Below are 27,415 nucleotides of genomic sequence, written 5' to 3'. Positions count from 1 at the left end.
TGCTATGTTGTATTAGCATATAAGACATGAAATATATAAATGCTTTCTAAACGACACCAATCAGCTAAGGGTCCATTTCGTAATTTTAGCACGAAATATATGGGTAAACTATAATAAACAGATGCCCTGTGACTAAATAGGGATGGGTGCATCAACTGTTGATTCTAGGCAATCAAGTGTGTAGACAGTCTTTTTTACACATTCCAGGACATTTCGAATGTGTCTTTTATGAGTATAATGTTAAATTCAATAAGTCCATCGGGTGCTATGAACGCCATCTTTTTTTATCATCAGTGTGCATCGATATTCGCTATAGCCGATATTTGCCAATAGAAGTCAACAAAAGAAAAGTAGGAAGCTGAATGAAGACAATTCAATGCATCGTCTATGCGCGGAAGCGGTTATACATCTTTCTTTGTAATGCTATTAAGCTGGCAGTAATCAACACAAGATCTCCAACTGCTGTCCTTCTTTTGAACGAGAATGACAGGTGGAGCCCAAGTACTTGCAGACTCCTGAATGACTCATTTTTGCAACATTTCTTCAACTTGCTCACTAATTGCTTTACACTCTCTCGGTGACACTCAGTACAGCTTTTGTCGTACAGGGTGCACTGATACGGTGTTTATACGATAGCGTACTCAAGAGGCTGGAATCGAGGATGTCTTATTGTTTTGCAAAAAGTCAAACCGATAGTAACGTGTGGGGCTCACTCGTGCTGAGGGACTAGCTCACTCTCAGTAGAAGCTTCAAATTCGAAAGGCTCGAGAGCAAGAATTCATTCGCATCGGCATGAAGTACAGCAACTAAAGTCTGTGCTCCCTCCCTGAAAAGTGCGAGCTTCATACCAGAAGGTAGAAGTATGGGCTGGGCCACGTAAGTCATCGTCCATAATCGAGATCGTCCTTCAAATACCGATAGCAAGCAATGTGGCACCAACACGTTCTTCTTCACATAAGCTGAGTGTAGAGGTTCTGTTGTGCCGTCAAATGTAGTAGGAGCTGCACCAGAGCAGGTTAACGGAATGCACACCCTACACAGCGCAGGAATCGCTACATCCTCGGCAACACAGAAGGCACTTTCTTGACACGGCGAGTTCTCTAGGAGTTCGGTCATAAGCTCGTGGTGTACTGAAAGCTCTCTACTTCAACAGTCAACAGTAGCGCCACACTCCCGTAAGAAATCTAGGCCTAAAATAACGTCCAGCGTAGATCAAGGAATCCCGGCGAATTAAGTGGTAAATACTTTGCCACACGAACAAACATCTGCTGTACAAATGCCGACCGGGCACAATGTGTCACCGCTTACACTACAAAACCACAACTTTGTTCCACAAAAACATAACTTTTTGTCCCAGAAGAGTTTTAAGAGTAAGGCTCATCACTGTAATTGTTGCCCCAGTATCTACAATATCTATCATAGGGACATTGTCGACACACACATGAACTTTGTTTTTCAGCATGAAGGCTGACGGAGGTATGATTGACAGCGCACAGTATCCAGCAACCTCACCCCTCTCACCGGCACTGCCTAGTTTTTTGGTGGTGGTGACGGGAAGCGACGCCGTGGCGATAACGACCGGGGAGCACGTGGAGCAGGCAATGGCGTTAAGTTGTAATCAGAGGCTGGGGACGAGTTCCGGAAGTTGCCTTGGCGAAATTGACAACTGGAAGTTGGGTGTTGAAAAGGGTCGATGACGATGGAAAGGGTCGATTGCTATAACTGTAGAAAGCTCGTGAAGGCGCTCCTGGGAATTGCTGTCGACGGTCACAAAATCTTGAGTCCTGGCCTAGGACGCCGGAGCTATAGCACACAGGAGATGGCAGAAATGCACGGTGCTGCTCAAACCCCTCATTTCCGTTAGTTGGCATGGGATATCTGCCCCGATCATTGCAATTCCTGGCGAGATTGGGCTATACGTGGCAGCACCGTCTCCGCACAAGTGTGGATAGGTGGTTGGCAGCGGGTATACAAATACACGCTGCGGAGCTTCGTTGCGTGCGGTCTGAACCGATTGTCGGCAGATAAAATGTGTTGACTAATGTTTACTGTTTATATCTATGCTCTTCTTCACTGAATCCATGCACGCCCCTTATGCAATGTTAACATTAGCTGCGGGTAAAGCGCATTCTGCTTTTCATACTGATGCTCGCCCTGGGTGACTCTCTTCACACTTACGCACTAAATCCCGCCTTTGCTGTGTTGTTTGTACGTGATTAGCTTGTGTTCCGTCTGCTATGCACTGCTGTAACGTGACTCAACTACTTATTTACATCTTTGCCATCTGCATACTACAAAAAATAGAAAGAAAGATCGTAGAAAGCCCGCATAAATGTGCAATTCCTTCAGAACCACCGTTCGCACCTTATATGCATATAATTTCTTTTCTATCATTCCGTTCACAATGAAATGTTGGACAGTGAATAAGTCTAGCCCGGAAAGCTTAGTGGCTGAGGGCACTTTGCGCTACACTGCAAGTACCACGTGTACGCACATGTTCTTGCAACAGTAAAAATCTTATGTAAGAGTTCAGCAGAAAGCTTTCAGCGATGGATTACATGCATGACCGTGCTACAACAAAGACCTGGTTATTAGGACAAGCAAATTTTTTTTTTTCAGACAAAAAATTACCACTGCATGCTTTCTGTCGGTCACTAACAATGCCACACAAACAAACACTGAAAACAATGTAAAAGTGATGAAATTTTCAGTGAAATTATACGACATTATATATAAGGCATGTCATCTGAATTAATTTTCGATGTCTAGCTTCTTAAAGCGTTCTTAAATCTGAGCACATCGTTACGCACGGTAGCTCTGTTTTGAGTACAGTGTAAGTAAAAGTACCGAAGTCTCACAGTTTATGTGACAGTGATGTGACCGAGAAGTTGGGCTACAGGCAGCCACTCAAATGCCGGGAAATTAAGAACCCTTGCGAGGCTTCTTCAGAGCACGAACACACAATTTAATTACATATTTACAGGTGTGAAGAACACTAGGCGCCTAGAAGCACCTTTACATGAGACACGACTGGCCGTAAATGAAACTACCGAGACAGAACACCCCTGCGCACATGCGATGCGCTTTTTACACCTCTCGGTTCGTGCACGCGCTTCTCCTGAAACGCCGACTGCGTGTCACAACGTTCGTGTGCGACGCGGACTGCATGTCACTGGCACACCGGTGTGCGTTCCTTGCAGTGCGCTTGGGAGTGTTCCCGCGCTCTTGTGGGATGCAGACGGCGTTCTTGTCGACGAGCACCGCTTGAGGAGCTGATGGGAGTCTCTTGCACTGCTAGTCCCCAGTCATGACATTAGTAATATATCTATGTAGTGCTATCACGGTCATATAAACACAACTACGGATCGTCACATGATCGATAAACTACAGTGCCGTAGTTGTACACCTACCAACAGCGCGCAAGTGCATGACCTAAAGCCTGCTTATTTTTTTACAACCAAGTCACTATAAAAGGCTGCATTCACACAGCATTTAATATAAGTGCTCATATACTGGAGGATGCCAAGAGCATTTTGCGATGTGCTTGAAAGAAAAAGTGGCATCTACTCTGAATGGCAGGTATGACACATGTAAACAGCACTCTGGAAAGTTTCTCTCACCGATCTTATTACAATGCATTAGCAGCCAAGAAAGACCGAATGCTTTCGTACGTCGTTTCAGGCACACGTACATACAGTTACACTAGCGTTGACTGACCGGACAAACCACACTTTGAGAACGTACATCACATACGCGCACATAGAAACACGACTTGGCAAGAAAACTACGCAAGGAGCAATCCTCACTTCACCCTTCGGACAGTTGCCGCCAGGCAGCGACTCTGCTTGATATAGTGGCCTATACTTATCTCCCGTTGTAGCTGAGTAAGTAGTGTGGAACCACTGCAGGGCATAGGTGTTTCGTGGCTGCTGCTTGTTGGCGAAGGGAGGTCGGTTTGCCGGTGCGGACCGAAGCACAGCTCGGTAGTTGTCCATGTTCGCTGCGTTGATAGATGGTGAGAATGAGGCAGGAGGTAGTCCAGGCTGGTTGCCTCGGTAGCAGTCATCACTGCTGTAATGGCTTATTTCACGGCACCGGAGAAGCTCTTCCCGGAATATCTGTCGTTTTGTCGATGACAGGTCAGATGGAGGGTTGGCGTCGACGCTAGCTACTGTTGGCACGTTAGCCAATCGGCCCGATTTTGGTGCTATACGACGCATCTTCAGTGCTTCAAAGGTATCGCAGTGCTTTATAATGTCGGCCACAGATGACAGGTTCTCTTAGGTGATCAAGAACTGGTACACATCCTGTGCTATGCCATTAAGAAGATGGCCAACTTTGTCTTCTTCAGACATACCGAGGTTAACAAGTTTACAAAGCTTCAGAATCTCCTCGATGTAAGTGGTGCAAGTTGAACCAGGCCGTTAATCCCTTTGAGAGATGGTGTCTTCAGCCTGCTTCTTACTCGTTGTGTTGTCTCCAAAGCACTCCTTCAATGCGTCGACAAACATATCCCACGTGTTGAGCATATCCTCGTGGTTGTTGTACAACAGGAGGGCAGTGTTGGTGACAAAGAGCACTACATACGATAGCTGAGCGACGGAGTCTCAGCTGTTAAGTTCACTCACCCGCTTGCACTGCTTCAACCACCCGTCCACGTCTTACTCACCAGTCCAACCAAATCTTGGCGGCTCCTTGTAAGAATGGAAAGAAGCCAGCGTCCTCGGGAAATCGGTTTCAGAGGCATCTCTCCTGTTGATGTTGGTGGCAGTCTCGCAAAGCGAGGACTCCGATGAGCGTGAAGGGATGGAAACTCGTGGTTAGAGACTTGGGGTACCCGGCACCTCGACTATTCTGTTACGTGACTTGTAAACAAGGTTGAAAAGAGGTTTATTCACAGGGAATGGACGACAAGTACGTGCCGTAACTGCGCGTCCTTCTTGTATTCCCCCTTTCAGTCGATGTTTGCTGTTGATTCAATCTAGTGAACCCACTGTAACAATATTTTACACAGTCATGGTACAAAACAAAGCTGTGCAAGTCGCTATAAAATTGATTACATATTTTTTTTATTTTTATTTATTTATTTATTTATTTATTTATTTATTTATTTATTTATTTATTTATGGTACCCTCAGGGCCCGAAGGCATTACAGAGGGGAGTGGCAATACAAAATAATACAGCAAACGGCAAAACGTAAAGGAAGCAAACGGCAAAACGTAAAGGAAGCAAACGGCAAAACGTAAAGGAGCAAACGGCAAAACGTAAAGTGTGTGCGCATGTGATATTTGAAATCAGCCATCAAAACTTATGCAAATAACTAACATTTTGTAGAACTGTTCTACAGATAAAAAAACCTTCAGTTGCATCTTCCATAAAGAAAATGCATGCAGACAACTCACTTTTTATGTTGACTTTCTTGTATGCTGACAGTACACGTGTTTTACAAGATGGTGTTTCCGTGAAAAAGATGCATTGCAGTGGCAACAGGTGAATGGACGTTCTCCTGTGTGGGTGCGCATGTGCCTAATGAGGATCCCCCTCTGTGAAAATGACACACTGCACTGGTCACAAAAAAACGGACGATCTCCTGTGTGTGTGCGCATGTGATCCCTGAGGGTATTGCTCAGTGAGAACGATGCACCGCAGCACTCACAGGAAAAGGGACGCTCCCCTGTGTGGGTGCGCATGTGGGCATTGAGGGTCGCCTTCTGTGAAAATGACGCACTACACTGGTCACAGGAAAACGGACGATCTCCTGTGTGTGTGCGCATGTGATCCACCAGCGTATTGCTCACTGAGAACGACGCGCCACAGCAGTCACAAAGATAGGGACGCTCCCCTGTGTGCGTACGAAGGTGCTTTGTGAGGTTCGTTTTGTGACAAAAATCAGCAGGGCACAGGTGGCACTGGAAGGGGCGCTCGCCCGTGTGTTTGCAGAGGTGTCTTTGCATGAGCTCTTTTCTCTTAGTTGCATAGCTGCACTGACGGCACGAATGCAGTCCGCCTCGTACGGACACAAGTGAATGGTATTCTTCATGGGGTGCCGAAGTCAAGGAACCTGCAAAACCACAGAGACAAAATAGAGGCAATGAAAACCTTGCATGCATTGTGTTCAACTACACAAAAGCACTAGGCAATGAAGAAAGATTACTGCACTTGTAGATGAAATACATAATCACCTTCGCATAAGCAAGCCACATGTTACTTGAGCAATAACCATGCCATGATGACATGGTTAGAGTTTCTTTCTCTGCTTGTAAATGCTATGTCCAACACATAGAAAAACCTCCAGTGAATGTGCACGAGTACAATATTGATGTAATGCTGGTACTATACCTAAATGACAAAGCTTATTTCACATACACCATTAAATTAGGCCATACCCCAGTAAAACATTTATTGCACTTTTTTCTCCCGTATGACAATCCATAAAATGCTGCACAGTAACCAAACACTTTACCAATTCAATGCACGAAACATAAGAAATGAAATATGAGTGGACAAGGTCAATATGAAAAGAACTACAAAATATAAAAAAGGAATACAAATCATAAAGAAGAGATAGAAATTATATCACACTTTTGGTGGAGAGAAATGCTCGCACAATTATGCAGACTGGAAAAAGTATAAGTTCTTTAGCGTACTTGCACAGTTTACATGATTCCCATTATTGTCTCTAAACTACTTCAGAGACAGCATAATGATTGAATAAAACAAAAGTAAGCTATGCACCATATAATGCTACAGACACTTACTCGAACAGTCAGCGAGCACGAATTCTACTTTATCGCATAACTATGCTAAAATCTCGTTAGCTCAAATTTCATGGGATTGGACAAAACATCTCAATCGACCAAATGCCAAGTTAACCAAGAACATAAAAAAATAATATTTCTAAGATGAAAACATTTTCATTGTGTTCATCAATTTGTAAATAGTCTACCTTTTTTGCATAATAGAAGCAAAAAAGTCGCAACTTTCATCAACCTGCAACTTGGTTCACAAAGCGGCCAATCTCCAAGACACCCATTTAAATAAGCCTGATAGATGTTCTGCGCCACACCCTTACCTACAGCCACAACCATTACCTGCACTATGTGCTCATGTGTTTTCCGCAAGTAAAATGGCTGGTGGCTGGCACTTTGTGCTCAGCAATCTACGACTCAACGAGTTATTCGGGTTCAGGCCAAACATGACCAAATTACAAGAGCTTCATGCCATTACACAATACAGATTCCGGCCTCGACCAACAAACCTGTTCAATTTATCAAGTTGTTACTGTTCAGGGAATGCAGACAATGACAATTACATGTCTAAGACTGTCCTCATACACCAGAACGGTAAAACAACCTTGCATATATTACAAAACAGTCAGATCAACTCAATGCCCTAATTGCATTTTAAGCATCACCGAAAGAAAAGGCAAAGACAAATATGAATGATCGAATCAAAAATGGCAATACATTTTATGAAAGAAGAAATTGAGAAAGATTTAGGCAAGTTTAAATGGTAGTTGCTAAGTAAGTGGAACTGCAAGACAATAAGTTTCTTTGTCCATATCCAAAATTTAGTTGACAAAAAAGCACAACACACACAAACACATGCAAGAGGCAAAATGCATAATAAAGTAACATCAGGTTGCCACTACGAAACGCTTACATTCAACAGCGTAAAATCAAAGTCACCACCGAGTGTTGCCGTTGCTTAGATACAAATTATTTCTTTTCGGCACATGCGGATGTGTAAAGAAGTGCATGAATAAATGCTTAACATCAACCAGTGATTTACAAAACAGGCAATACTTCTTCACACTGATGAAACATAACCATCACAAAAAAAATCATCATACACTTTCTCCCAATTTCAATTGACAAACAGAGTCAAAACTGAATAGTGAATTTCACTTATTTCAATCAAGCCTATTCTATGGAGCAGTTCACGGACATGGGCCACATCACCAGAACAATCCCACATTCACAAAATAATAAGCCGCAATGGTATTGTGAAATAAGTAATTATTTCCAAGAGGACACTGGAGCCATGCCTTTCTGGCAATATCTAAGGCACGAGACTTGTTCATTTCTTTATATAGACATGGACACATCTGCAAAAGTACACAAACAACTGCTAAAACAAGCACAAACAATGCAGTACACTCCACATTAGCTGAGCTTCATCAAACCTTTTTTTTTTCTTTTTATTGTATTTGAGTAAACCCTTTTCATTACCTAGTTGGTGCCTACTTATTTTTTGAAAAGGCAACCTTTATACAGAGGGCACTTGAATTTGGAACAAAATATAATTTAAAATGAACATTGAAGCAGTGAATTGTAGCAGCATATTAGATATGAAAGAAACAAATGCTTTGTGAACCGAAACGAGCTAAGTGTGTGTTCCCTCATTTTAGCACAAAATATGCCTGTAGATTAAATTAAACACAGGCCCTGTAGCTAAATAAAGATGGGTGCATGAACTGTTGATGCCAGGCAATCGAATGTGTACACATTCTCTTTTAGACATTGCGGGATGTTTAGAATATGACTTTCTTGAGTCGTAGCAATAATGAAAAACAACACACACGCGAGACTTGAGCCAGCGAGTAAGTACAACTGCATGTTCTATTCCCTTGAACAGCAGTGTGTCTCTCTACCATGACACATGGAATGAATTTTCTGTGTCATTATTGCGGTTTCCCAGCTCAATGAAGAAATGATCAGAATGAATCTATAAAAACAAAGGGCAGTGAAAAAATTGGGGTATCTGAAGCTTCGCCTTTGAGATATGAACACGACAACAATATCCTGTTTCTAGTGCGTACACTTAGTGTATGAAATCTTTTCAAACTTGCTATGGACCACTACATGGTCTTAAGTGGGCTAGGTCGCAGCAGCATCAGCACGATGTTGACTCGTTACTTGCTATTTATGCAGGTATGTTACCTTTACAGTGCTGAATGCATTCATTCTGATGATCGCTTTCTGCTGCTGCTTCCTTGACCACGTAGGTTTGCGTTTTTCTGCTTACACGTGTTATACTACAAAAGTCACATCGTTCTCAGCGGTGATGTGGAACTAAATCCGGAGCTTCCGATTAAGTCAGCCAATACCAGTAAAACCACTTCTTCCAATAATAGGCCGACAACCCGCAACACAGTTGGTTCTAATGCTCTCAACGAGGGTACTTATGCACACTCCGATTACGCGCTTGCCGACAGTATTCCTTCATGTGTCTTTGAAATGTTCTTTAACTTTTGGATGGGCAAACTAGTATTCCTTCATGTGTCTTTGAAATGTTCTTTAACTTTTGGATGGGCAAACTAAGTTAGCTAATAATATTGCTGACGTCAAGTCATTTTAACAAACAGTTGCCTGTCGTTTTGATGTTTTAGAATCGCGTATTTGTGCACTGGAACGTTTTCTTGGCTCTAATGAACACAGTTATGCCAGTAATTTACATGAAAAAATTAATTGTGTAACTTCTAAAATGAATGAACTGGGCTTGAAAAATTATGACCTCGAAAATTGTTCAAGGAGAAACAATCTGATCATACACAGTATTTTAGAAGATCCCGTAGATAACGCTAGTACGCTGTTATGCAGGGTTAACTTCCCTGTTTAACAATACATTGAAAATTACCTGCCCTCAAATCAAACGTGCCCACAGGTTTGGAAAATTTTGTACTTAGTGGCTATTTACGACAACCTCAAGGGAGGAAGCCCCTGTTCTCAAAAATGCATTTAAACTAAAAGGCTCAACCGTGTTTATTACAGAACACATTTTCGCACGTATTAGACACATACAGAAAAAAAATTTGAGAGGCCTAACTTAATTTTCACAACAGTGGCTTTGTGGTGAAGTTTAGATACGATCATGCACTCATTCACACCGTACGCTATAATTGAGACAACTCGAAATCCTTAGTGAAGTCTCAGATTGAGCACCTGGCTCTATATTTTCCATCTCCACATCTTCGAACCCCACCTCGTCCACTCCATAATTTCAATATAGCCTTCATGAAAACATAGTGGTCCTGAAAGTCACTGCTTGTAGTATTGCTAAAAAGCTTCCAGAACTATTGCCTCTTGTTCCAACTTTCTGCCCTCATATCCTTGGCATCACAGAGTCATGGCTTCATTGTAACATTTACGATATTGAGTTCACTCCACCCTGTTTCATTGCCATACTTAAGGACAGGACACAAGGCATTGGCGGTGGAGTTGCATCACTTATCCGGTCAGATATCCTGTTCTCAGTGCTGCCCATGCCTACTGAAACTACATTCCTTTAATGTACAGTCGATCTAAATAATCGGTGTACAGAAGTTAGCATTATATATCGCCCACCCAGATCATCCCTTGAAGTTCTTCATGCCCTTGCCAATTGATCATCCCTTGAAGTTCTACATGTCCTTGCCAATTTTAAGTGCAATGTAAATGTTGCTTCAACAAGACTTATCTGTACGGGCGATTTTAACGCTACTGACATCCATTGGCCTTCTTTGACCGTAACGGATCAGGATACCGCAATATGCCATGAATTAATAAATATTTTTCTATCTTTTAGGCTTACTCATCTCGTCTCATGTCCAATTAGGCTCAATTCCATCCTAGATCTAGTTTTCTTAAGAACAGATCTAGCTGACAGCAACTTCTCTTGCAAAATACTTGCGGGATTCTCGGATGATAAGGTCATCTTGTTAACACTTTGCTATCCCATGTCCAAATCATCTTATACATTCACCAGCTTCCCCGATTTCACTCGTGCCGACAACACTTTCACAACTGCTGATTTAGCTCCCCAGTTTGATACATGTTCTGTGCTTTCTGACAGTCAAGACATATATATTGTATTGTTAATTACTTTGAAGATCTTGTAAAGACGTGTATCTAATGATTTTTGCCAATTAGGACAAATAAAAACAATGTTGATTTTCCTTGGATTACTTCAATGTCTCGTGACCTCTTGCATTTATCTTGTCAAGCCTGTCGACTTAGGCACTCCCAAAGATCTAATTATCCCATTGCCCTAAACAGGTTTCAGTGTGCCAAGTTATCAACTCAACTCAATGATGAAAACAGCGAAAGATTCATTTTATCGCATTCTGCTGCATGATCTGTTAAAGACTAATCCACGCAAACTCTGTTGTTCTATTTTGCCTCATGCTGCATCACCTCCTTCTTTCAAATTAGATGATGACATAATAACAAACCCACCAGCTATATTTAATGCTTTCAATAACTATTTCCACTCTGCATTTCTTTCTAACAACAACACCATTCTTTGTGAGGTATTTCTCATTCTGAACAAATCAGTGATATTGAAATAACAAATGAACATATTCTTAGCTTTATCTTAAAACTGGAAGTAAAGAAATGCATCGGCCCGGACGAGATGCACAATGCATTCTTAGTTCGCTACTCTATGGTCATCCAAATATTTAACAATCATATTGAATAAATCCTTATTTTTAGCACTGTTCTCTCTTCATGGAAAAAGGCTCTGTCTCTTTAAATCTGGTGATAAGGAGTCTCTATTAAATTATAGACCAATATCATTTACTTCTCAATCATGTAAAATGCTACAACATATCACTCATAAGCAGATTACGCTTTTCTTGGAATCAAACAGATTGCTATCTCACAGACAAAATGGTTTTTTGACGTGGTTTCAATAAAAGAACACAATTAGTTGAATTCACGCACAATATTTTGCTTAGCCTTGATCATGGCAACCATGTTGAGGTATACTCATCCTTTTATACATTTTTACATTCTAAACTCCTAGCTAAACACAACGTGATACTAAACAATGCTCAATTTTAAGAGCTCATCTAGCTCTTTGGCATCTCGCTCTCAGTTTGTTTCTTACAGGTGAACCATATGTGCTGTTATTAATGTAACCTCGAGTGTGCCACAAGGGTCGGTTCTTGGGCCTTTCTTTTTTCATTTACGTGAACGATTTTCTTGCTCACCCCTCATTTCCCGTTCATTTTTATGTCGATGATTGCACTTTATATGAAATTATTAAAACACACTGCGACCACTACCGCTTGCAGGAGTCATCTGCTGGGTTTTGCAATTAGTACAAAACTTAGCAAACGAATATTAACTCTAGAAAATCATGCTTGCGTCCTTTTGTAATAAACCACCCACCGTTTTTTTACTACTCTATGATAACAGTCCTGTCAGTAGGGTTTCCAAATATAAGTATCTTCGTGTCCTTTTCACACAGGACATGGCATGGGCCAAGCAGAATGATTATTATTGAAACAAAGCATTAAAAAACTCTGCTATCTATGTCGCACTTCGTCCAAATTCCCAAATGACACAAACCTGCTTTTATATCAATCGCTAATTCGTCCTGTAGTGACTACACGTCCGTTGCCTGGAACCCGCATAACCAGTGTCATCGTTTCGACCGCGATTTCCCACCCTCATTAACTCTACCTTCAATGCAATTACCTCCATTCCATTCGCCGAATAGAATAGCAGTTCTTGCAAAGTATCGTTCTCTCGACAGTTAAACTGTCACACAACAAGAACCGCATAAACTTTGCTCTACAGTCAACGACGAGAAGCTCTCACAACCTAAAATTGAGGCCTTATTATGCTTGAACTAACATGTTCAAGTTCAGTCTTTTCCACCGTTCCATCGAAGACTGGAATTCGTTACCTGGTTCTGTTCTTTCATGCCCACCGCAATGTTTTGCAGCCGAAATCCACAACGCATGTATGTAAAATACACCGATGTATATATATACAAGTGGTACTTCCTTGTTCTATTTTTTTTTTCATGTTCCCAATATTTTGTATTACTTCAACCTTCTATGTTGACACGACAATATTATGTTACCTGTTAGTGTTTTTCTCATTGTCTTTACTTATATTTCTTTGTATCCTTGCATAACCACTCCTGCCATGGTGCACCTAGTGCTACAGTGTGTAAATAAATAGATAAAATAAAGAAAATAGGCACAGTAATCTGCATGCCTTTTTTAGTGAGTGGCTGGCTTTAATCCATCAAGTTGTAACGATAAGCACATGTTCTGATGCCCAATGGCCATGTATATTTCATGTTTCATCTTGTCTTGTGAAGCAAGTATACAGGACGCTTGCATTTTTAAACCACAAAAGGTACTTTAACGGTATTTTCCAGCAGAGAAAGTTACTCTCACTATATTCACAAGTAGACACATAGCTACGTAGTAGAACAACCGCTTGTCACGCAAATGACTTAGGTTCGATTCCCTTGCTGACCCAAAATTTTTGGTTATTTAATGCAAAGAATTTTTGTGTACTGCAAGCACTTTTGGTGCCTGCCTTCAATCCGGTAAGGTTAACTTTCAATCCGGTAAGGTTAACGTCAGTTGTAGTTAGGTTTCATGCACTCAAGTTGATTGATGTGGCAGTGTCCAGGGCCATCCTCACGAGCACCTGCACTCCATATCAGCTTATCGCTTCTGGTGTTGCTAATGCTTATATTCCTGTTGTCATCCTTGTGCAAGTAATAATAATAACATGTCGTGTTTGTCACTCCATAAGCACGATATGATTATGAAATATGCCGTAGTAGAGGGCTCCAAAAATCACGACCACCTAGGGTTCCTTAACTTGCACCCAAATCCGAGCATTTTTGCCTCCATCGAAACTGCAGTCACCACAGCTGGGGATTCGATCCCGCGACCTGTGGGTCAGCAGCCGTGTGCCTTAGCCACTAGACTACCACAACAGGGCTCGTTGTGCAAGATCAAACAACCGATTATGTAAACATCTACAACTTTTCAACATATGTCTGTGTGCGAGCAACGTTTATATATATATTTAGTGTTATTCAGCAACATGTCGCTCAATAAAAAACTTACAACATGGTCACCTTTTCTCCACATGCTTCGCACAATGTCGATTTACAAGGAATGTGGGATATGCCGAATTTTTCGTTTGCATCATTCTAGATTTTTTCGGTCACGCACAAGATGACAATTTTTCGCTCACAATCAATGATGCCGACACCACAATTTCTGTGACACAACTCTTTAACGCTATCGCGTCAAAATAAACAAGACTAGCAGGGCTGCAGAGGATTGTGCAGGAGTGTTCACGTGAGGATAGACGCATGATAGGGGCTTCAACCTTGAAAGATTGTGGTTTCGTTTTCGGAATATGAAAACCTAATGTTTGGCGTATCTTCAGCACAGAATAGTGAAAATGTATCAGGATGCAGCAGGATCGGTCTTTCGGCACAGTTTGTCACAGCTTTCACATCACTGTAAAACTTTTTCGCATTAAAAATTAACAGGACCAACAGGGTTGCAAAGGATTCAGAGAGAGAGATGCCAGACAGTTTTCGGTGCTCAAATACAAAGGTGGGGCAATAAAAATTGCAAAGGCAAAGGCAATCCACTACATGCCACTGGTTTTTGTTTTTAGCATTTAATGCAATTTAATGACATAAAGGCTACACTGCCTGCAAAGCAGCAAGAAAGTGTAAAATCTATATGCACAATCGCGATCAATCACTGCAGCTAAATATAATGTCGTTCTAAAGGGGCACACGATGCTGCATCTAAAACGTACACAAATAAAAATAATAAATTTACAATATTGACATAAAAGGTTTGATATCTGTCTTTCTTGCACATTAGCAATCCATGTCCTATCATAATCCGGTTCTATGAGCATGAATATACCAAGAATGTTTGCACAAAAAAACAAAGATAATATTAATACCATTTCAACACCAAAGGCTCATTTTCATTGTTAGACACATTATTAATGAGATCTGACAGAATATCTCTTGGCATGACTGCCTGTCAGATATCATTAATAATTACCAAGCTCTCATAATGAAAGAAATCATTCTAAAAATCACACAGATCACACAAATCAGCTTTCATTTCTATATTTAAAATGCATTTTTCTCATGATGCAATTTTAGGCAACTTTTTGAGATTGTGGACATGATGCTTTTGGTACTACTGATGGCCAGATAATGATGAAATCCTTCCCACATATTCCTTAACATGTGCAGAATACAAATATATTCTTTTAAATGTATCAATTACTTAATTATTAAGTTAAAAGAAGCAATTAGTAGAGACTGACAATTTTAATATTTCTCACATTTCAAAACTTTCTTGTTACATAATACAAAATCTACACAAACTTTCTTGATTAGTTATTTGCATTCCACAGTTTATGCGGAGCAATACGAGCCATTATTGACTTATTATAAAAATGCTTCGTTACAGAAAAAGTTCGATCAAAAATGGTTATTTTACACAATGTCATGGTACAAAACAAAGCTATGGAAATCACTAAAAAACTGATTACATATTTAAAATCAGCATAAGAAGTTATGCAAATAGTTAAAGTTTCATAGAACTGTACTGTGGATTAAAAAAAACCTTGAGCTCCATCTTCGATGAAGAAAGTACCCGCACACAACTCACTTTTTATGTTGACTTTCTTGTATGACAACGATACACGTGCTTTTCAAGGTGGTGTCTTTGTGAAAAAGATTTGTTACAGTGTTCACAGGAGAAGGGACGTTCTCCTGTGTGCGTACGAAGGTGTCTTTTGAGGTTCGTTTTCACAGAAAATGCAGCTGGGCACAGGTGGCACTGGAAGGGGCGCTCGCCCGTGTGTTTGCAGAGGTGTCTTTGCATGAGGGCCTTGTTTTTGATCGCATAGCTGCACTGACGACACGAATGCAGTCCGCCCCGTACGGACACAAGTGAATGATACGCCTCACGGGAGGCCGAAGACAAGGAACCTGCAAAACCACAGAGACAAAATAGAGGCAATGAAAACCTTACATGCATTGTGTGCAACTACACAAGAGCACTAGGCAATGAAGAAAGATTACTGCACTTGTAGATGAAATACATAATCACCTTCGCATAAGCAAGCCACATGTTACTGGAGCAATAACCGTGCCACAACAACATGGTTACAAACAGTTTCCCTCTCTTTTTGTACATACTATGTCTAACACATGAAAAGACCTCCAGTAAATGTGCACAAGTACAATACAATATCGATGTAATTCTGGTACTATATCTAAATGACATTTATTCATAATATGCTACTTGATAAGGCACCAGCCCAGTAGAACATTTATTGCACTTTTTTCCCCCATATAAACACCTATAAAATACTACACTGCAACCAAAAAAAAAATCGTCATTCAACGGATGCAGCATAAGACATAAAATATGAGTTTGCAAGGTTAATATGAAACAAACTCCAAAAAATATGAAAAGGGAAACAAATCATTGAGAAAGGATAAAAATCTCACAGTTTGGTGGTTAGAAATGCTGGCACACTTATGAGAAATGCCAAAGAAATGAATTATGCATACTCGCACTTTTTACACATTTCCCAATATTGTTTGTAAACTACTTCAGTGAGAGCATAATGATTGAATAGAACATAAGTAAGCTATGCATTATATAATGTTCTTGGCACATACTCGAATAAACATATAAGCACAAATTCTACTTTTTCCCATAACTATGTTAAAAGCTTGTTAGCTCGGATTTCAAGAGACTGGACAAAATATCTGAATCGACCAATTACCAAACTACCGAAAATATTAAAAAGCTAATATTTATCATATCAAAACATTAATTTTTTCTTTATCAATTAGTAAATACTCCACTTATTTTGCATATGAGGAGTTAAAAGTCGAAACTTTCATCATCCTGCAATAAAGAAAAAGAGCCAGTGAAAAACCTCACAAAGACAGCGAAAAAGAACAACTACACAGGACAAGCCCTAGACTTGCAACTGATTGATTAATGGAGAATCGGGCACACACCCAGACATGAAACAAGAACGCATGCGTAAACAAGGACCATCTGAGTCATATCAACCTTGGGCACCTAACTGTCCATATCATGAAACGTGTGAAGCAATGATAAAATTTAAAGGGACACTAAAGGCAACTAATAAGTCTATGCTGATTGTTGAAATAGCGGTCCAGAAACCTCGTAGTGTACTTTTGTGCCAAGGAAGGGCCTATTTTGGAATAAAATCACGTTTTGGTGTTCCGCATCGGGTTAGCTCACTTCAAATTACCCGCCTCAAGGAGAGGACCGGCTGGAACGACTCGCATCACTATTGCCATGCACAATGTTGCCCGGCTTTAGTGCTCTAGTAGCAGCAGACCGAAAGCAACAGGAGCCACAGCAGCAACAACAGCCATTGATCAATTTCCCACCATTGGCTTAGAGATTACAGACTTATTTGTACAACTGGGCCTCATTAGATGGCATGACCTGTCCAGCTTGACCAAGCAGAAATTAAATTTTTGAACCACTTGTGCCATTCCTTATTAGTAACGTCCGGCGGTTCTTTTTTTTATTACTCAAACAGAAACCCCGCCGCGGTGGTCTAGTGTTTTAAGTACTCGGCTGCTGACCCACAGGTCGCTGGATCGAATCTCGGCTGTGGCGGCTGCATTTCCGATGGACGCGGAAATGTAGGCCTGTGTGCTCAGATTTGGGTGCACGTTAAAGAACCCCAGGTGGTCGAAATTTACGGAGCCCTCCACTACGGTGTCTCCTATAATCACATGGTGGTTTTGGGATGTTAAACCCCCCATATCAATCAATTATTCAAACAAACGATCAAGCGGCAATTTATTGCGTCTCTTGATGTACGGAAGGTTTTTTTATTTGGTGTGGCTAGATCGATTACTATTGATTAAATGTAGGCAGTTCGTCTGATGTCATCGGGATAATTTTGAGAATGTCCTACTGAGGCGTAAGTCTTCTTGTGCATTTACCTTAATTTTTCTGTAAGTAGGGCACTGTTGTTCATAACATTGTCGTTTTAGATGTCATATATTGAGCTTTCACTCTGAGGTAAATTGTTATTTGACTTTATAGTCCCTTCAAGGCTTGGCTTACCAGCTATCTAAAACCCAAACTCTTTCTCTGCGTGCAAAACCGAGGGCTCACTCATACATGACGATTCGCCCCGGTTCCTCATTTCAAAGGCCTCACAGATGTCACGATCAATCTTGTTTTTACCTTCGCCAATTACGATCGCTGATTTGAAATCTGGGACGTAGCCGCAGCTTTTGAAATGCAAAGGCAAGTTTCCACAAGCGCCATGGGGGGGAGGGGGGGGGGGGAAGGAGATAGCGGTGTTCACGCAGCCTGTCATTCAGACATCAGCCCGTCTGGCTGATATAGACACAGTTGCATGACAAGAGAATTAGGTATACTACCGAAACAGCCCATTTCGTGAAGACGTTAGCTTGCTTTCCGCTAATGCTGCTAAAACTATTTTTCTGCATTGCTATGCAATTGCAGTCTGAAGAGCTTACACGGTGCAGATCGTAATTGTCAAAATCGGCGATCATAATTGGCAAGGTAGAAAAAAAATTGAACGCGAGATCTGTGAGGCCTTCGCAATCAGATATCGGGGCAAATTCTCATGTGTGAGCGAACCCTCAGTTTTCCTCAAAGAGAAAGAGTTGGCATTTATAGATAGTGGGTAAGCCATGGGTTAAATTTTATCATCGCTTCACACGTTTTATGACATGGCAGTTAGGTGCCTAAGGTCGGCATGGCTCAGATGGTCCTTTTTTACACATGCTTGATTGTTTCATGTGTGGAGGTGTAAGCAATTCTTCAATGAACATTCAGTTGCAAGTCCAGTGCTTGTCCTGCTGTGGTTGTTCTTTGCTGTCATCGAGTGATTTTGCGATGGTTCCTTTTCCCTATTACTATGAATCAACTCACCCAGAAAGCTACGTTGCTGATCCTCCTGAAACTTGGTCCACAAAGCGGCGAAGCTACAAGACACTCCCATCTTTAATAAGCCTGAAAGGTGTTCTGCACCGCACCCTCACCTACAGCTACTGTCATAACCAGTTCTACGGGCACACGATTTTTCCAAACGTTGTATGGCTGGAATTTCGTGCTCAGCACTCTCCAATGACTGTACGAGTTACTTAGGTTCAGGCGAAATATGACCAAATTACCAGAGCTTCACGCCATTAAGCAATGCAGATTCTGGCGTGCACTAAACATGTTCGATTTATCAAGCTATTACTATACAGTGAATACAGACAATGACTATTGCATTTCTAAGACTGTCCTCATATACCAGAATGGGAAAACAAACTTTCATACATTACAAAACAGTGCAATCCATTCAATGCCCTACTTGCACTTTAAGCATCACTGAGAAAAAAGGCAAAAGCAAATATGAATGATTGCATCAAGAATGGTACAATTTTTTATGATAGAATAAAATGAGAAAGATTTAGGCAAATTTCAATGGTCATTGCTAAGTAAGTGGAACTGCAAAACAATCAGTTTATTTGTCCATATCAAAAACTTTGTTGACAAGAAAGCACAACACACATGAACACATGCACCAATGTTTCAGAGGGCACAATGCAAATAAGGTAACATCAGGTTGCCACTACTAAACGCTTACATTCAACAGTGTAAAATCAAAGAGTCACTACCGAGTGTTGCCGTTGCTTAGATACAATTTTTTTTTCTTTTTCAGCACATGCGGATGTGTAAAAAGGTGCATCAATAAAAGCTTCACATCAACTAGCGATTTACAAAACAGGCAATACTTCTTCACACTGATGAAACATAACCATCACAAAGAAATTCATTATATACTTCCTCCGAATTTCGATTGAGAGAGCCCAAATTCAATAGTCAATTTCACTTATTTCAATGAAGCCTATTTAATGGAGCAGTCCACGGACATGGACCACATCCCCACCGCAATCCCACGTTCACAAAATATTAAGCAGCAATGTTATCATGAAATAATGAATTATTTCCAAGAGGACACTGGAGCCATGCCTTTCTGGCAGTATCCAAAGCATGAGTCTTGTTTGCTTCTTCACAAAGACATGGACACATCTGCAAAAGTACACAAACAACTGTTAAAAGAAGCACAAACAACGCAGTACACTCAGCATTAGCTGGGCTTCATCAAACCTTCTTTTCTTTTTATTGTAATTGAGATTGAGTGAAACCTTTTCATTACCTACTTGGTGCCTACTTATTTTTTGGAAAGACAACCTCTATACAGAGGGCACTTGAATTAGAGCACTTGAATTTGGAAGAAAATATAATAAGAAATTGAACACTGAGGCAGTGAATTGTAGCAGCATATACGAAACGAAAGAAACAAATGCTTTGTGAACCGAACCAATGAGCTATGTGTGTGTTCCCTCATTATAGCACAAAATATGTCGGTAGATTATATTAAACAGAAGCCCTTTAGCTAAATAAAGATTAGTGCATGAACTGTTGATGGCAGGCAATCAAATGTGTAGACAGTATCTTTTATACCTTGCGGGACGTTCAAACTTGCTGTGCACCCGCTAAATGGTCTCAAGTGAGCTAGGTCGCAGCAGCACCAGCCCAATGTTTACTCGTTGCTTGCAATTTCTGCAGTTCCTTGCCAACTTGGCGAATCTGAACTTCTGGGATGTCACATGCTCTGTATCTGATGCACATGGTTCTGGCAAGTCATTCCTGGCTCGACATGTGAACGTCATGAACTGTCTGCCATGGGCATGCCATATCACTTCAATGTGGGACGACACCTGCGCATCACCCTTCGAGCTACCACAAGTCAGTGTTCACGGCAACCTGTTACTTTGTCGTTCCATGAACTGTGAGCTCAAGGGAACACACACAACAAGCAAAAAGGCACACAGCATGAGCGCTCGTGCTGTGTGCCTCGTTGCTTCTTGTGTGTATTCTCCCGCACTCCCAGTTCGCTTAACGGTCATACACAGCATTTTAGAAGATCACGTTGAAAACGCTAGTAAGCTGTAGTGCAGCATTAACTTCTGTGTTTTAACTATACATTGAAAATTACCTGCCCAAAAATCGAATGTGTCCACAGGCTTGAAAAAGTATGTAGTGACTATACACGACCTGTCATTTTAAAGGTTTCTACTACGGGGGAGAAAGCCCTTGTTTTTAAAAATGCATTTAGAACTGAAAGGCTCAAACGTGTTTATTACAGAAAATATTTTTGCACATGTTAGACACATACAGATGAAAATTTGAGAAGCTTGACTTTATTTTTGAAATAACGGCTCTGAGGTGACGTTAAGATACGATCATGCGTTCACTGACAACATAAGTTATAATTGAGACGACACCTCGAACACTTTAGTGAAAGTCTCAGATTCGGCACCTGGCTCTCGATTTTGAGTACCCGCATCTTCGAATCCTGCCTCATCCACTGCATGATCTCAATATAGCCTTCATGAAAACGTCGCGGTCCTGAAAGTCCATGCTTGTAGTATTGCTAAAAAGCTTCCAGATCTATTGTCTCTTGTCGCAACTTACTCCCCTCATATCATTGGCATCACAGAGTGATGGCTTCATTGTAACATTTACGATTTTGAGTTCACTCCACCCCGTTTCATTGCCGTACTTAAGGACAGGACACAAGGCATTGGAGGCGGCATTGCACAACTTATCCGGTCAGATATCCTGTTCTCAGTGCTGCCCTTGCCTGCTGAAACAGAATCCTTTTGATGCAAGGTCTACCTAAATAATCGATGTACTGTAGTTAGCATTGTGTATCGCCCACTCAGATCATCCCTTAAGGTTCTTCATGTCCTTGCCAATTTTACGTGCAATGTAAATATTGCTTCAACAAGACTTATCTTTATGGACAATTTTAACACTCCTGACATCCATTGGCCTTCTCTGACTCTAACGGGTCATGATGCTGCAATATGCCATGAATTAATAAATATTTCTCCATCCTTCAGGCTTACTGAAGTCTTCTCATGTCCAACTAGGCTCAATTCTATCCTAGACCTAGTTTCCTTAAGTACAGATCTAGCTGACAGCAACTTCTCTTGCAAAATAGTTGAGGGATTCTCGGATGATAAAGTTATCTTGTCAACACTTTGCTATCCCATGTCCGAATCACCTTATACATTCACCAGCTTCCCCGATTTCACTCGTGCTGACAACACTTCCACAACTGATATTTTAGCTCCCCAGTTTGATACATGTTCTGTGATTTCTGACAGTCATGACATATATCTTGTCTTGTTAATTACTTCGAAGATCTTGTAAAGTCGTGCATCCAATGATTTGTGCCAATTAAGACAAAGAAAAGCAGTGGTGATATTCCTTGGATTACTTGAATTACTCGTGATCTCTAGCATTTATCTTGTCATGCCTGTCGACTTAGGCACTCCCAAAGATCTAATTATCCCATTGCCCTAAACAGGTTTCAGAGTGCCAAGTTATCAACTCAACTCAATGATGAAAACAGCGAAGGATTCATTTTATCGCATTCTGCTGCATGATCTGTTGAAGACTAATACACGCAAACTCTGTTGTTCTATTTTGCCTCATGCTGCGTCACCTCCTTCTTTCGAATTAGATAATGACATCATAACAGACCCACCAGCTAAATTAATTGCTTTCTGTTACGTCTACGAGAGGGGTTTATTCAGAGCCGACTTAACGGTCGACTCGAAGGTATACAGCAGTGAACGCGCACCAGCGAGCTCTTGCCACCAACCGAACGTCCTCTTCTTCTGCCACCACCATGTTCCCCGCTACACAGGTACACATACCTAAATTACACATGTAATAACACTTTCAATAACTATTTCCAGTCTGCATTTTTTTCTAACAACACTATTCTTAGTGAGGTATTCCTCGTTCTGAACAAATCAGTGATATTGAAATAACAAATGAATGTATACTTAACCTTAAAACTAGAAGCAAAGAAATGCATCAACCCGGATGAGTTGCACAATGCATTCTTAGTTCGCTACTCGCTATGGTCATCCAAATATTTAACAATCATATTAAATAAATCTTTATTTTCTGGCACTGTTCTTTCTTCATGAAAAATGGCTCTCTCTCTTTAAATCTGGTGATAAGCAGTTTCTATTAAATTACAGAATAATATCATTTACTTCTCAATCATGTAAAATGTTACAACATATCACTCATAAACAGATTACGCTTTCTTGGGAATCAAACAGATTACTAGATTACGCTTTCTTGGGAATCAAACAGATTACTATCTCAGAGACAAAATGGTTTTAGACATGGTTTCAGCGCAACAACACAATTAGTTGAATTCACGCATGATATTTTGCTTAGCCTTGATCATGGCGACCATGTTGATGGTATATTCATTCTTTGACACAGTTTTACATTCTAAACTCCTTGCTAAACATGTGATATTGAACAATGCTCAATTCGATAAGTGTACATCTAGCTCTTTGGCATCTCACTCTCAGTTTGTTTCTCTGCTGTTATTAACTAACTCTACTGTTATTAATGTAACATCGGGTGTGCCACAAGAGTCTGATGTTGGGCCTTTACTTTTTGCGGGAACAACTTGCCTGCTCATGCCTCCTCTCCCGTTCATTTTTATGTCAGTGATTGCACTTTATAGAAAATTATTAAAACACACCGCGACCACTACCGTTTGCAGGAGTCATCTGCTGGATATTGCAATTGGTACAAAACTTAGCAAATGAATATTAACTTTAAGAAAATCATGCTTGTGTCTCCTTGTAATAAATCACCCTCCATTTTTTACTACCCTTTTGATAACAGTCCTGTCAGTAGGGTTTCCGAATATAAGTATCTCCGTGTCCTTTTCATAGGCCAAGCACATTGACTATTATTGAAACAAAGCATTAAAAAAACTCTGCTACCTATGCCGCACTCTGTCCAAATCCCCAAAAGACACAAACCTCCTCTTATATCAATCGCTAATTCGTTCTGTAGTGACTACACGTTCGTTATCTAGAACACGCATAAGCAGTGTAAGATTGAAAGTTTGCAGGCAGTGCAGAAAAAGCAGCAAAGCTCATATTAGATAGAAGGGTAGGATGGTTTGACAAATATGACACACTGGTCAAGACATGAATAATGTCGCCATCTCATTGCACACCTTTGAACATTTCCCGCCAGATGGTGGCACATACCCACGGGTATGTGGCACAGGTGATTGACACAATATCTACCAAGTAATGGCGAGAACCCACTTGAGCAATTTTAATGCGTGAGCATCAAGAAAAAGCTGACATCGGCAGCGTTGACCACACAAATGCAAAGAATAAGATGTCAAGGTCCCAGCAGGAAACAAACCCTAGCATTCTGTGGGGTAATCAAGTATTCTACCTCAAAGCCATGTCAAGTCTCGAAACTACTATACATATAGACCTTAGCGATCGTGAAACATATATTGTGGTTGCAGGGCTGGCTATTCAATTTTATAAATATTACATTTGTGCTCCTATGCTACAACCATCACGTCGGATTAACGTCAATTGTAGTTAGGTTCCATGCGCTGAAGTTGATTCATGTAGCAATGTCCAGAGCTATCCTCGTGGGCACCGGCGCTCCATATCAGCTCATCACTCCTGCATTTGCTAATAATGATGTTCCCATTAGTATCATTCGGCAAGTGATAACAATAACATGAGGTGTTTAACATCCCAAAACTGTGATATGATTATGAAGACGCCATAGTGGAGGGCTCCGGAAATTACGACCACCTGGGATTCCTTAATGTGCCCCTGAATCTGAGCACACAGGCCTACAGCATTTTTGCCTTAATCGAAAATGCAGCCACCGTAGCCGGAGACTAGATCTCTCGACCTGTGGGTCAGCAGCTGCGTGCCTTAGCCACTAGACTACCACGACGAACTCATAGCGCAAGAGCAAACAACTGGTTATGTAAACATCTGCAACTCTTCAACATATGCCTGTGTGCGAAACATTCACACAAATAGTAAGCGTAATTTCACGACATGTTGCTCATTAAAAATTATAACATGGTCACCTTTCCTCTGCATGCTTTGCATAACGTTGACTTACAAGATATGTGGGATCTGCCGAATTTTTTATTTGCATGTATATCCATTTTTCTGTCAGGCAAAAGATCATGCAACAAGACAGGCAGGGTTGCAAAGGATTCAGAGAGAGACACGCCAGACAGTTTTCAATGCTCAAATGCAAAGATTTGGCAACAAAAGCTGCAAAGGCAATCCACTACATTCCACAGGTTTTTATTCTCAGCATGTAGCAAGGTTTACTGGCGTAAAAGCTACATTGCCTGCAAAGCAGCAAGAAAGTGTAAAATCTACAACTTTCTTGATTAATTATTTGCATTCCACAGCTTATGAATAGCAATACGAGCCATTACTTATAACTAAAAAGCTTGGTTGTAAAAAAAGTCTAATCAAAAATTGTTATTTTACAGAATGTCATGTTACAAAACAAAGTAACATACGAGGTTTCTAAACCGCCAGTTCAACAATAAACGTCGACTTAATAGTTGGCTTTAGTGTCCCTTTAACTCCCTGACAAAAATTATTTGATATATTAGTGTAAAAATCAATCTTGTCTTCATTTGGTAGTAACACAGATGCCATCATGAGTGATGATACAGTACACAAGAAGTAAAAAGTCACAGCTTTGCCACAAAGGCGACGCAATGAACGCAATAGCAACAAATTAGAAGATCACACACAGAATGGCAAGTGGATCTCACGCGCAAATGACACACGAAACGTACTCACAGGTACAGATGCACGCGCATAAGCGTCTCAGTTGTTACTTTGCTCTGTCTGAAAAGCGTGCCCTTTTTGCAAACAGAGGCTGTGCAATGATTACAGTGACCTCTGTGCGTCCTGTAACTACAACAGAATCCTTCCAGTGCAAGGCGAACGCCAGCCAAGATGTATGATCCTCCCCACCGGGAACTTAGGGTGCGTGAGAGATCATCCAATCACCTCTTCTCCACGAGCCAATGTACGCATAAAAGATGAGAGCCACCGCGCGTGCATTGCGCCATCTTGCTGATAGTGCTGAAAACATGATAGCTCCCCTCCGAGATGCCCACCAGCAAAAGTAAGTAGTAGATATAGATAGCTTGCCGTTTGAACGTTGAAGGAGGTACCCCTCAGTAGCTCAGTAGTTAATGCCTCGCATTCACGACGCGGAGGTCCTACGTTCGATTCCGTGCGCCGGAGTCTTTTTTCTGAATTTTGTTTTGGCAGGAGGCATGGCCTCGAAGATTTTGTGCGGGCAGGAAGCCGCCAATTGAAAAGAGAGCGACGTTCCTGAAATAGTTTTTCTAGGAGGCGTTGATCATACACTGCAACTTATATCCAGTAACTTTTTTCAGATGTCGGCGATCATACTAGTACTCACAATTATGTGGTAGTAAACACGCTTGAGTAATTGAACAAAATTTGCTGTCCCGTGAGTAGTGCTAACAGCCCCTTTCAAATCATAATGCACTTTTCTGCAAGGCACCATTGTATTGCGGCAAAGGTGGTTTAAAAGGACACTAAAGTCAAATAACAATTTATGTCACAGTGAAAGCTTAATGTATGACAACTTCTAAAACGACAATATTATCAACAACAGTGCCCTACTTACTGAGAAAATAAGGTAAATGCACAAGAACACATGCATCGCAGTAGGACATTCTCAAAATGATCCCGATGATATGAGACGAACCGCCTACAATTAAATCACTAGTAATTGATCTAGCTGTGCTAAATAAAGGACATTCCGTGCGTCAAGAGATGCCATAAAATGCTGCCAGTTCGTTTCTGTTTGATTCATGGAAAAAAGAACCGACGGACATTACTATGGGGAATGGCGCGACTGATTTAAAAATTCAATTTCCGCGTAGTTACATTGGACAGGTGGTGCTATCTAGCGGGGCGCAGTTGAATAAAAAAACGTCTGCAATCTCTAACCCAAAGGTAGGAAATCGATCAATGGCCGTTTTTGCTGCTGTGGCTCCTGTTGCTTTCGGTCTGCTGCAACTAACGCAGTAAAGCCGGGCAATACCGACAGGAGTCGGTCCGGTCGGTCTGCTTTTGAGGCGGGTAATTTGAGTTGCGCTAACACGATGTGAACCACTAAAATGTATTTTATTTCTAAATAGGCCCTTCTTTGGCACAAAAGTAACACTACGAGGTTTCTGGACAACTATTTCAACAATCAGCATCGGCCTAATAGTTGCCTTTGATTGATAGTTCCCTTTAAGCAGCGCTCTGCATGGGTTAGAACAAGGCCAAGAAATTTTCAAACACCGCTACGCCTCCTCCCCCTCCTTGTGTTCTTTTTTTTTCTTTACAATGAGGGGTAAGGTTTAGGACACATTTTGGCTCACTTGCAAGGCGTGTTCTACCAGATGAAGTAACAGCGGCGCACGCCCTTTGGTCCGGCGACCGCATCGGATATATATCGCCTGGACGACTTAACTAATGCAACTTCAAGACAGAACAGATGTTTTATGTGCCGTTGCTGAGGCGATCAACGTGGCCGCTGGCAATGCCAGCGTTCGCAACATGTTGACTCTGTTCGTGTACGGAAAGCGAAGTATGCGCTTCCAAGTC

The 27,415-nt window shown here is 41.2% G+C and overlaps 1 protein-coding gene across 4 annotated transcripts in view; it reads right to left on the bottom strand.

Moving 5' to 3' along the window:
- Window positions 1–27,415, bottom strand: part of LOC142772207 (uncharacterized) — an 80,194-nt gene that overhangs the window by 25,955 nt on the left and 26,824 nt on the right. For 3 of the 4 annotated variants that reach the window (XM_075874402.1, XM_075874403.1, XM_075874400.1), the window contains exon 2: window positions 5,404–6,062. In XM_075874402.1, coding sequence (XP_075730517.1) covers window positions 5,407–6,062 — 656 coding nt within the window. In that variant the 3' untranslated portion in view covers window positions 5,404–5,406. Of the gene's footprint in view, window positions 1–3,543; window positions 6,063–27,415 lie in introns of those variants that run through there. The other variant, XM_075874401.1, reaches the window with a different exon arrangement.

The sequence above is a fragment of the Rhipicephalus microplus genome, chromosome 9, assembly GCF_043290135.1.
Source record: "Rhipicephalus microplus isolate Deutch F79 chromosome 9, USDA_Rmic, whole genome shotgun sequence".
NCBI lineage: Eukaryota > Metazoa > Arthropoda > Arachnida > Ixodida > Ixodidae > Rhipicephalus > Rhipicephalus microplus.
This window is presented reverse-complemented; position numbering and strand designations above follow the sequence as displayed.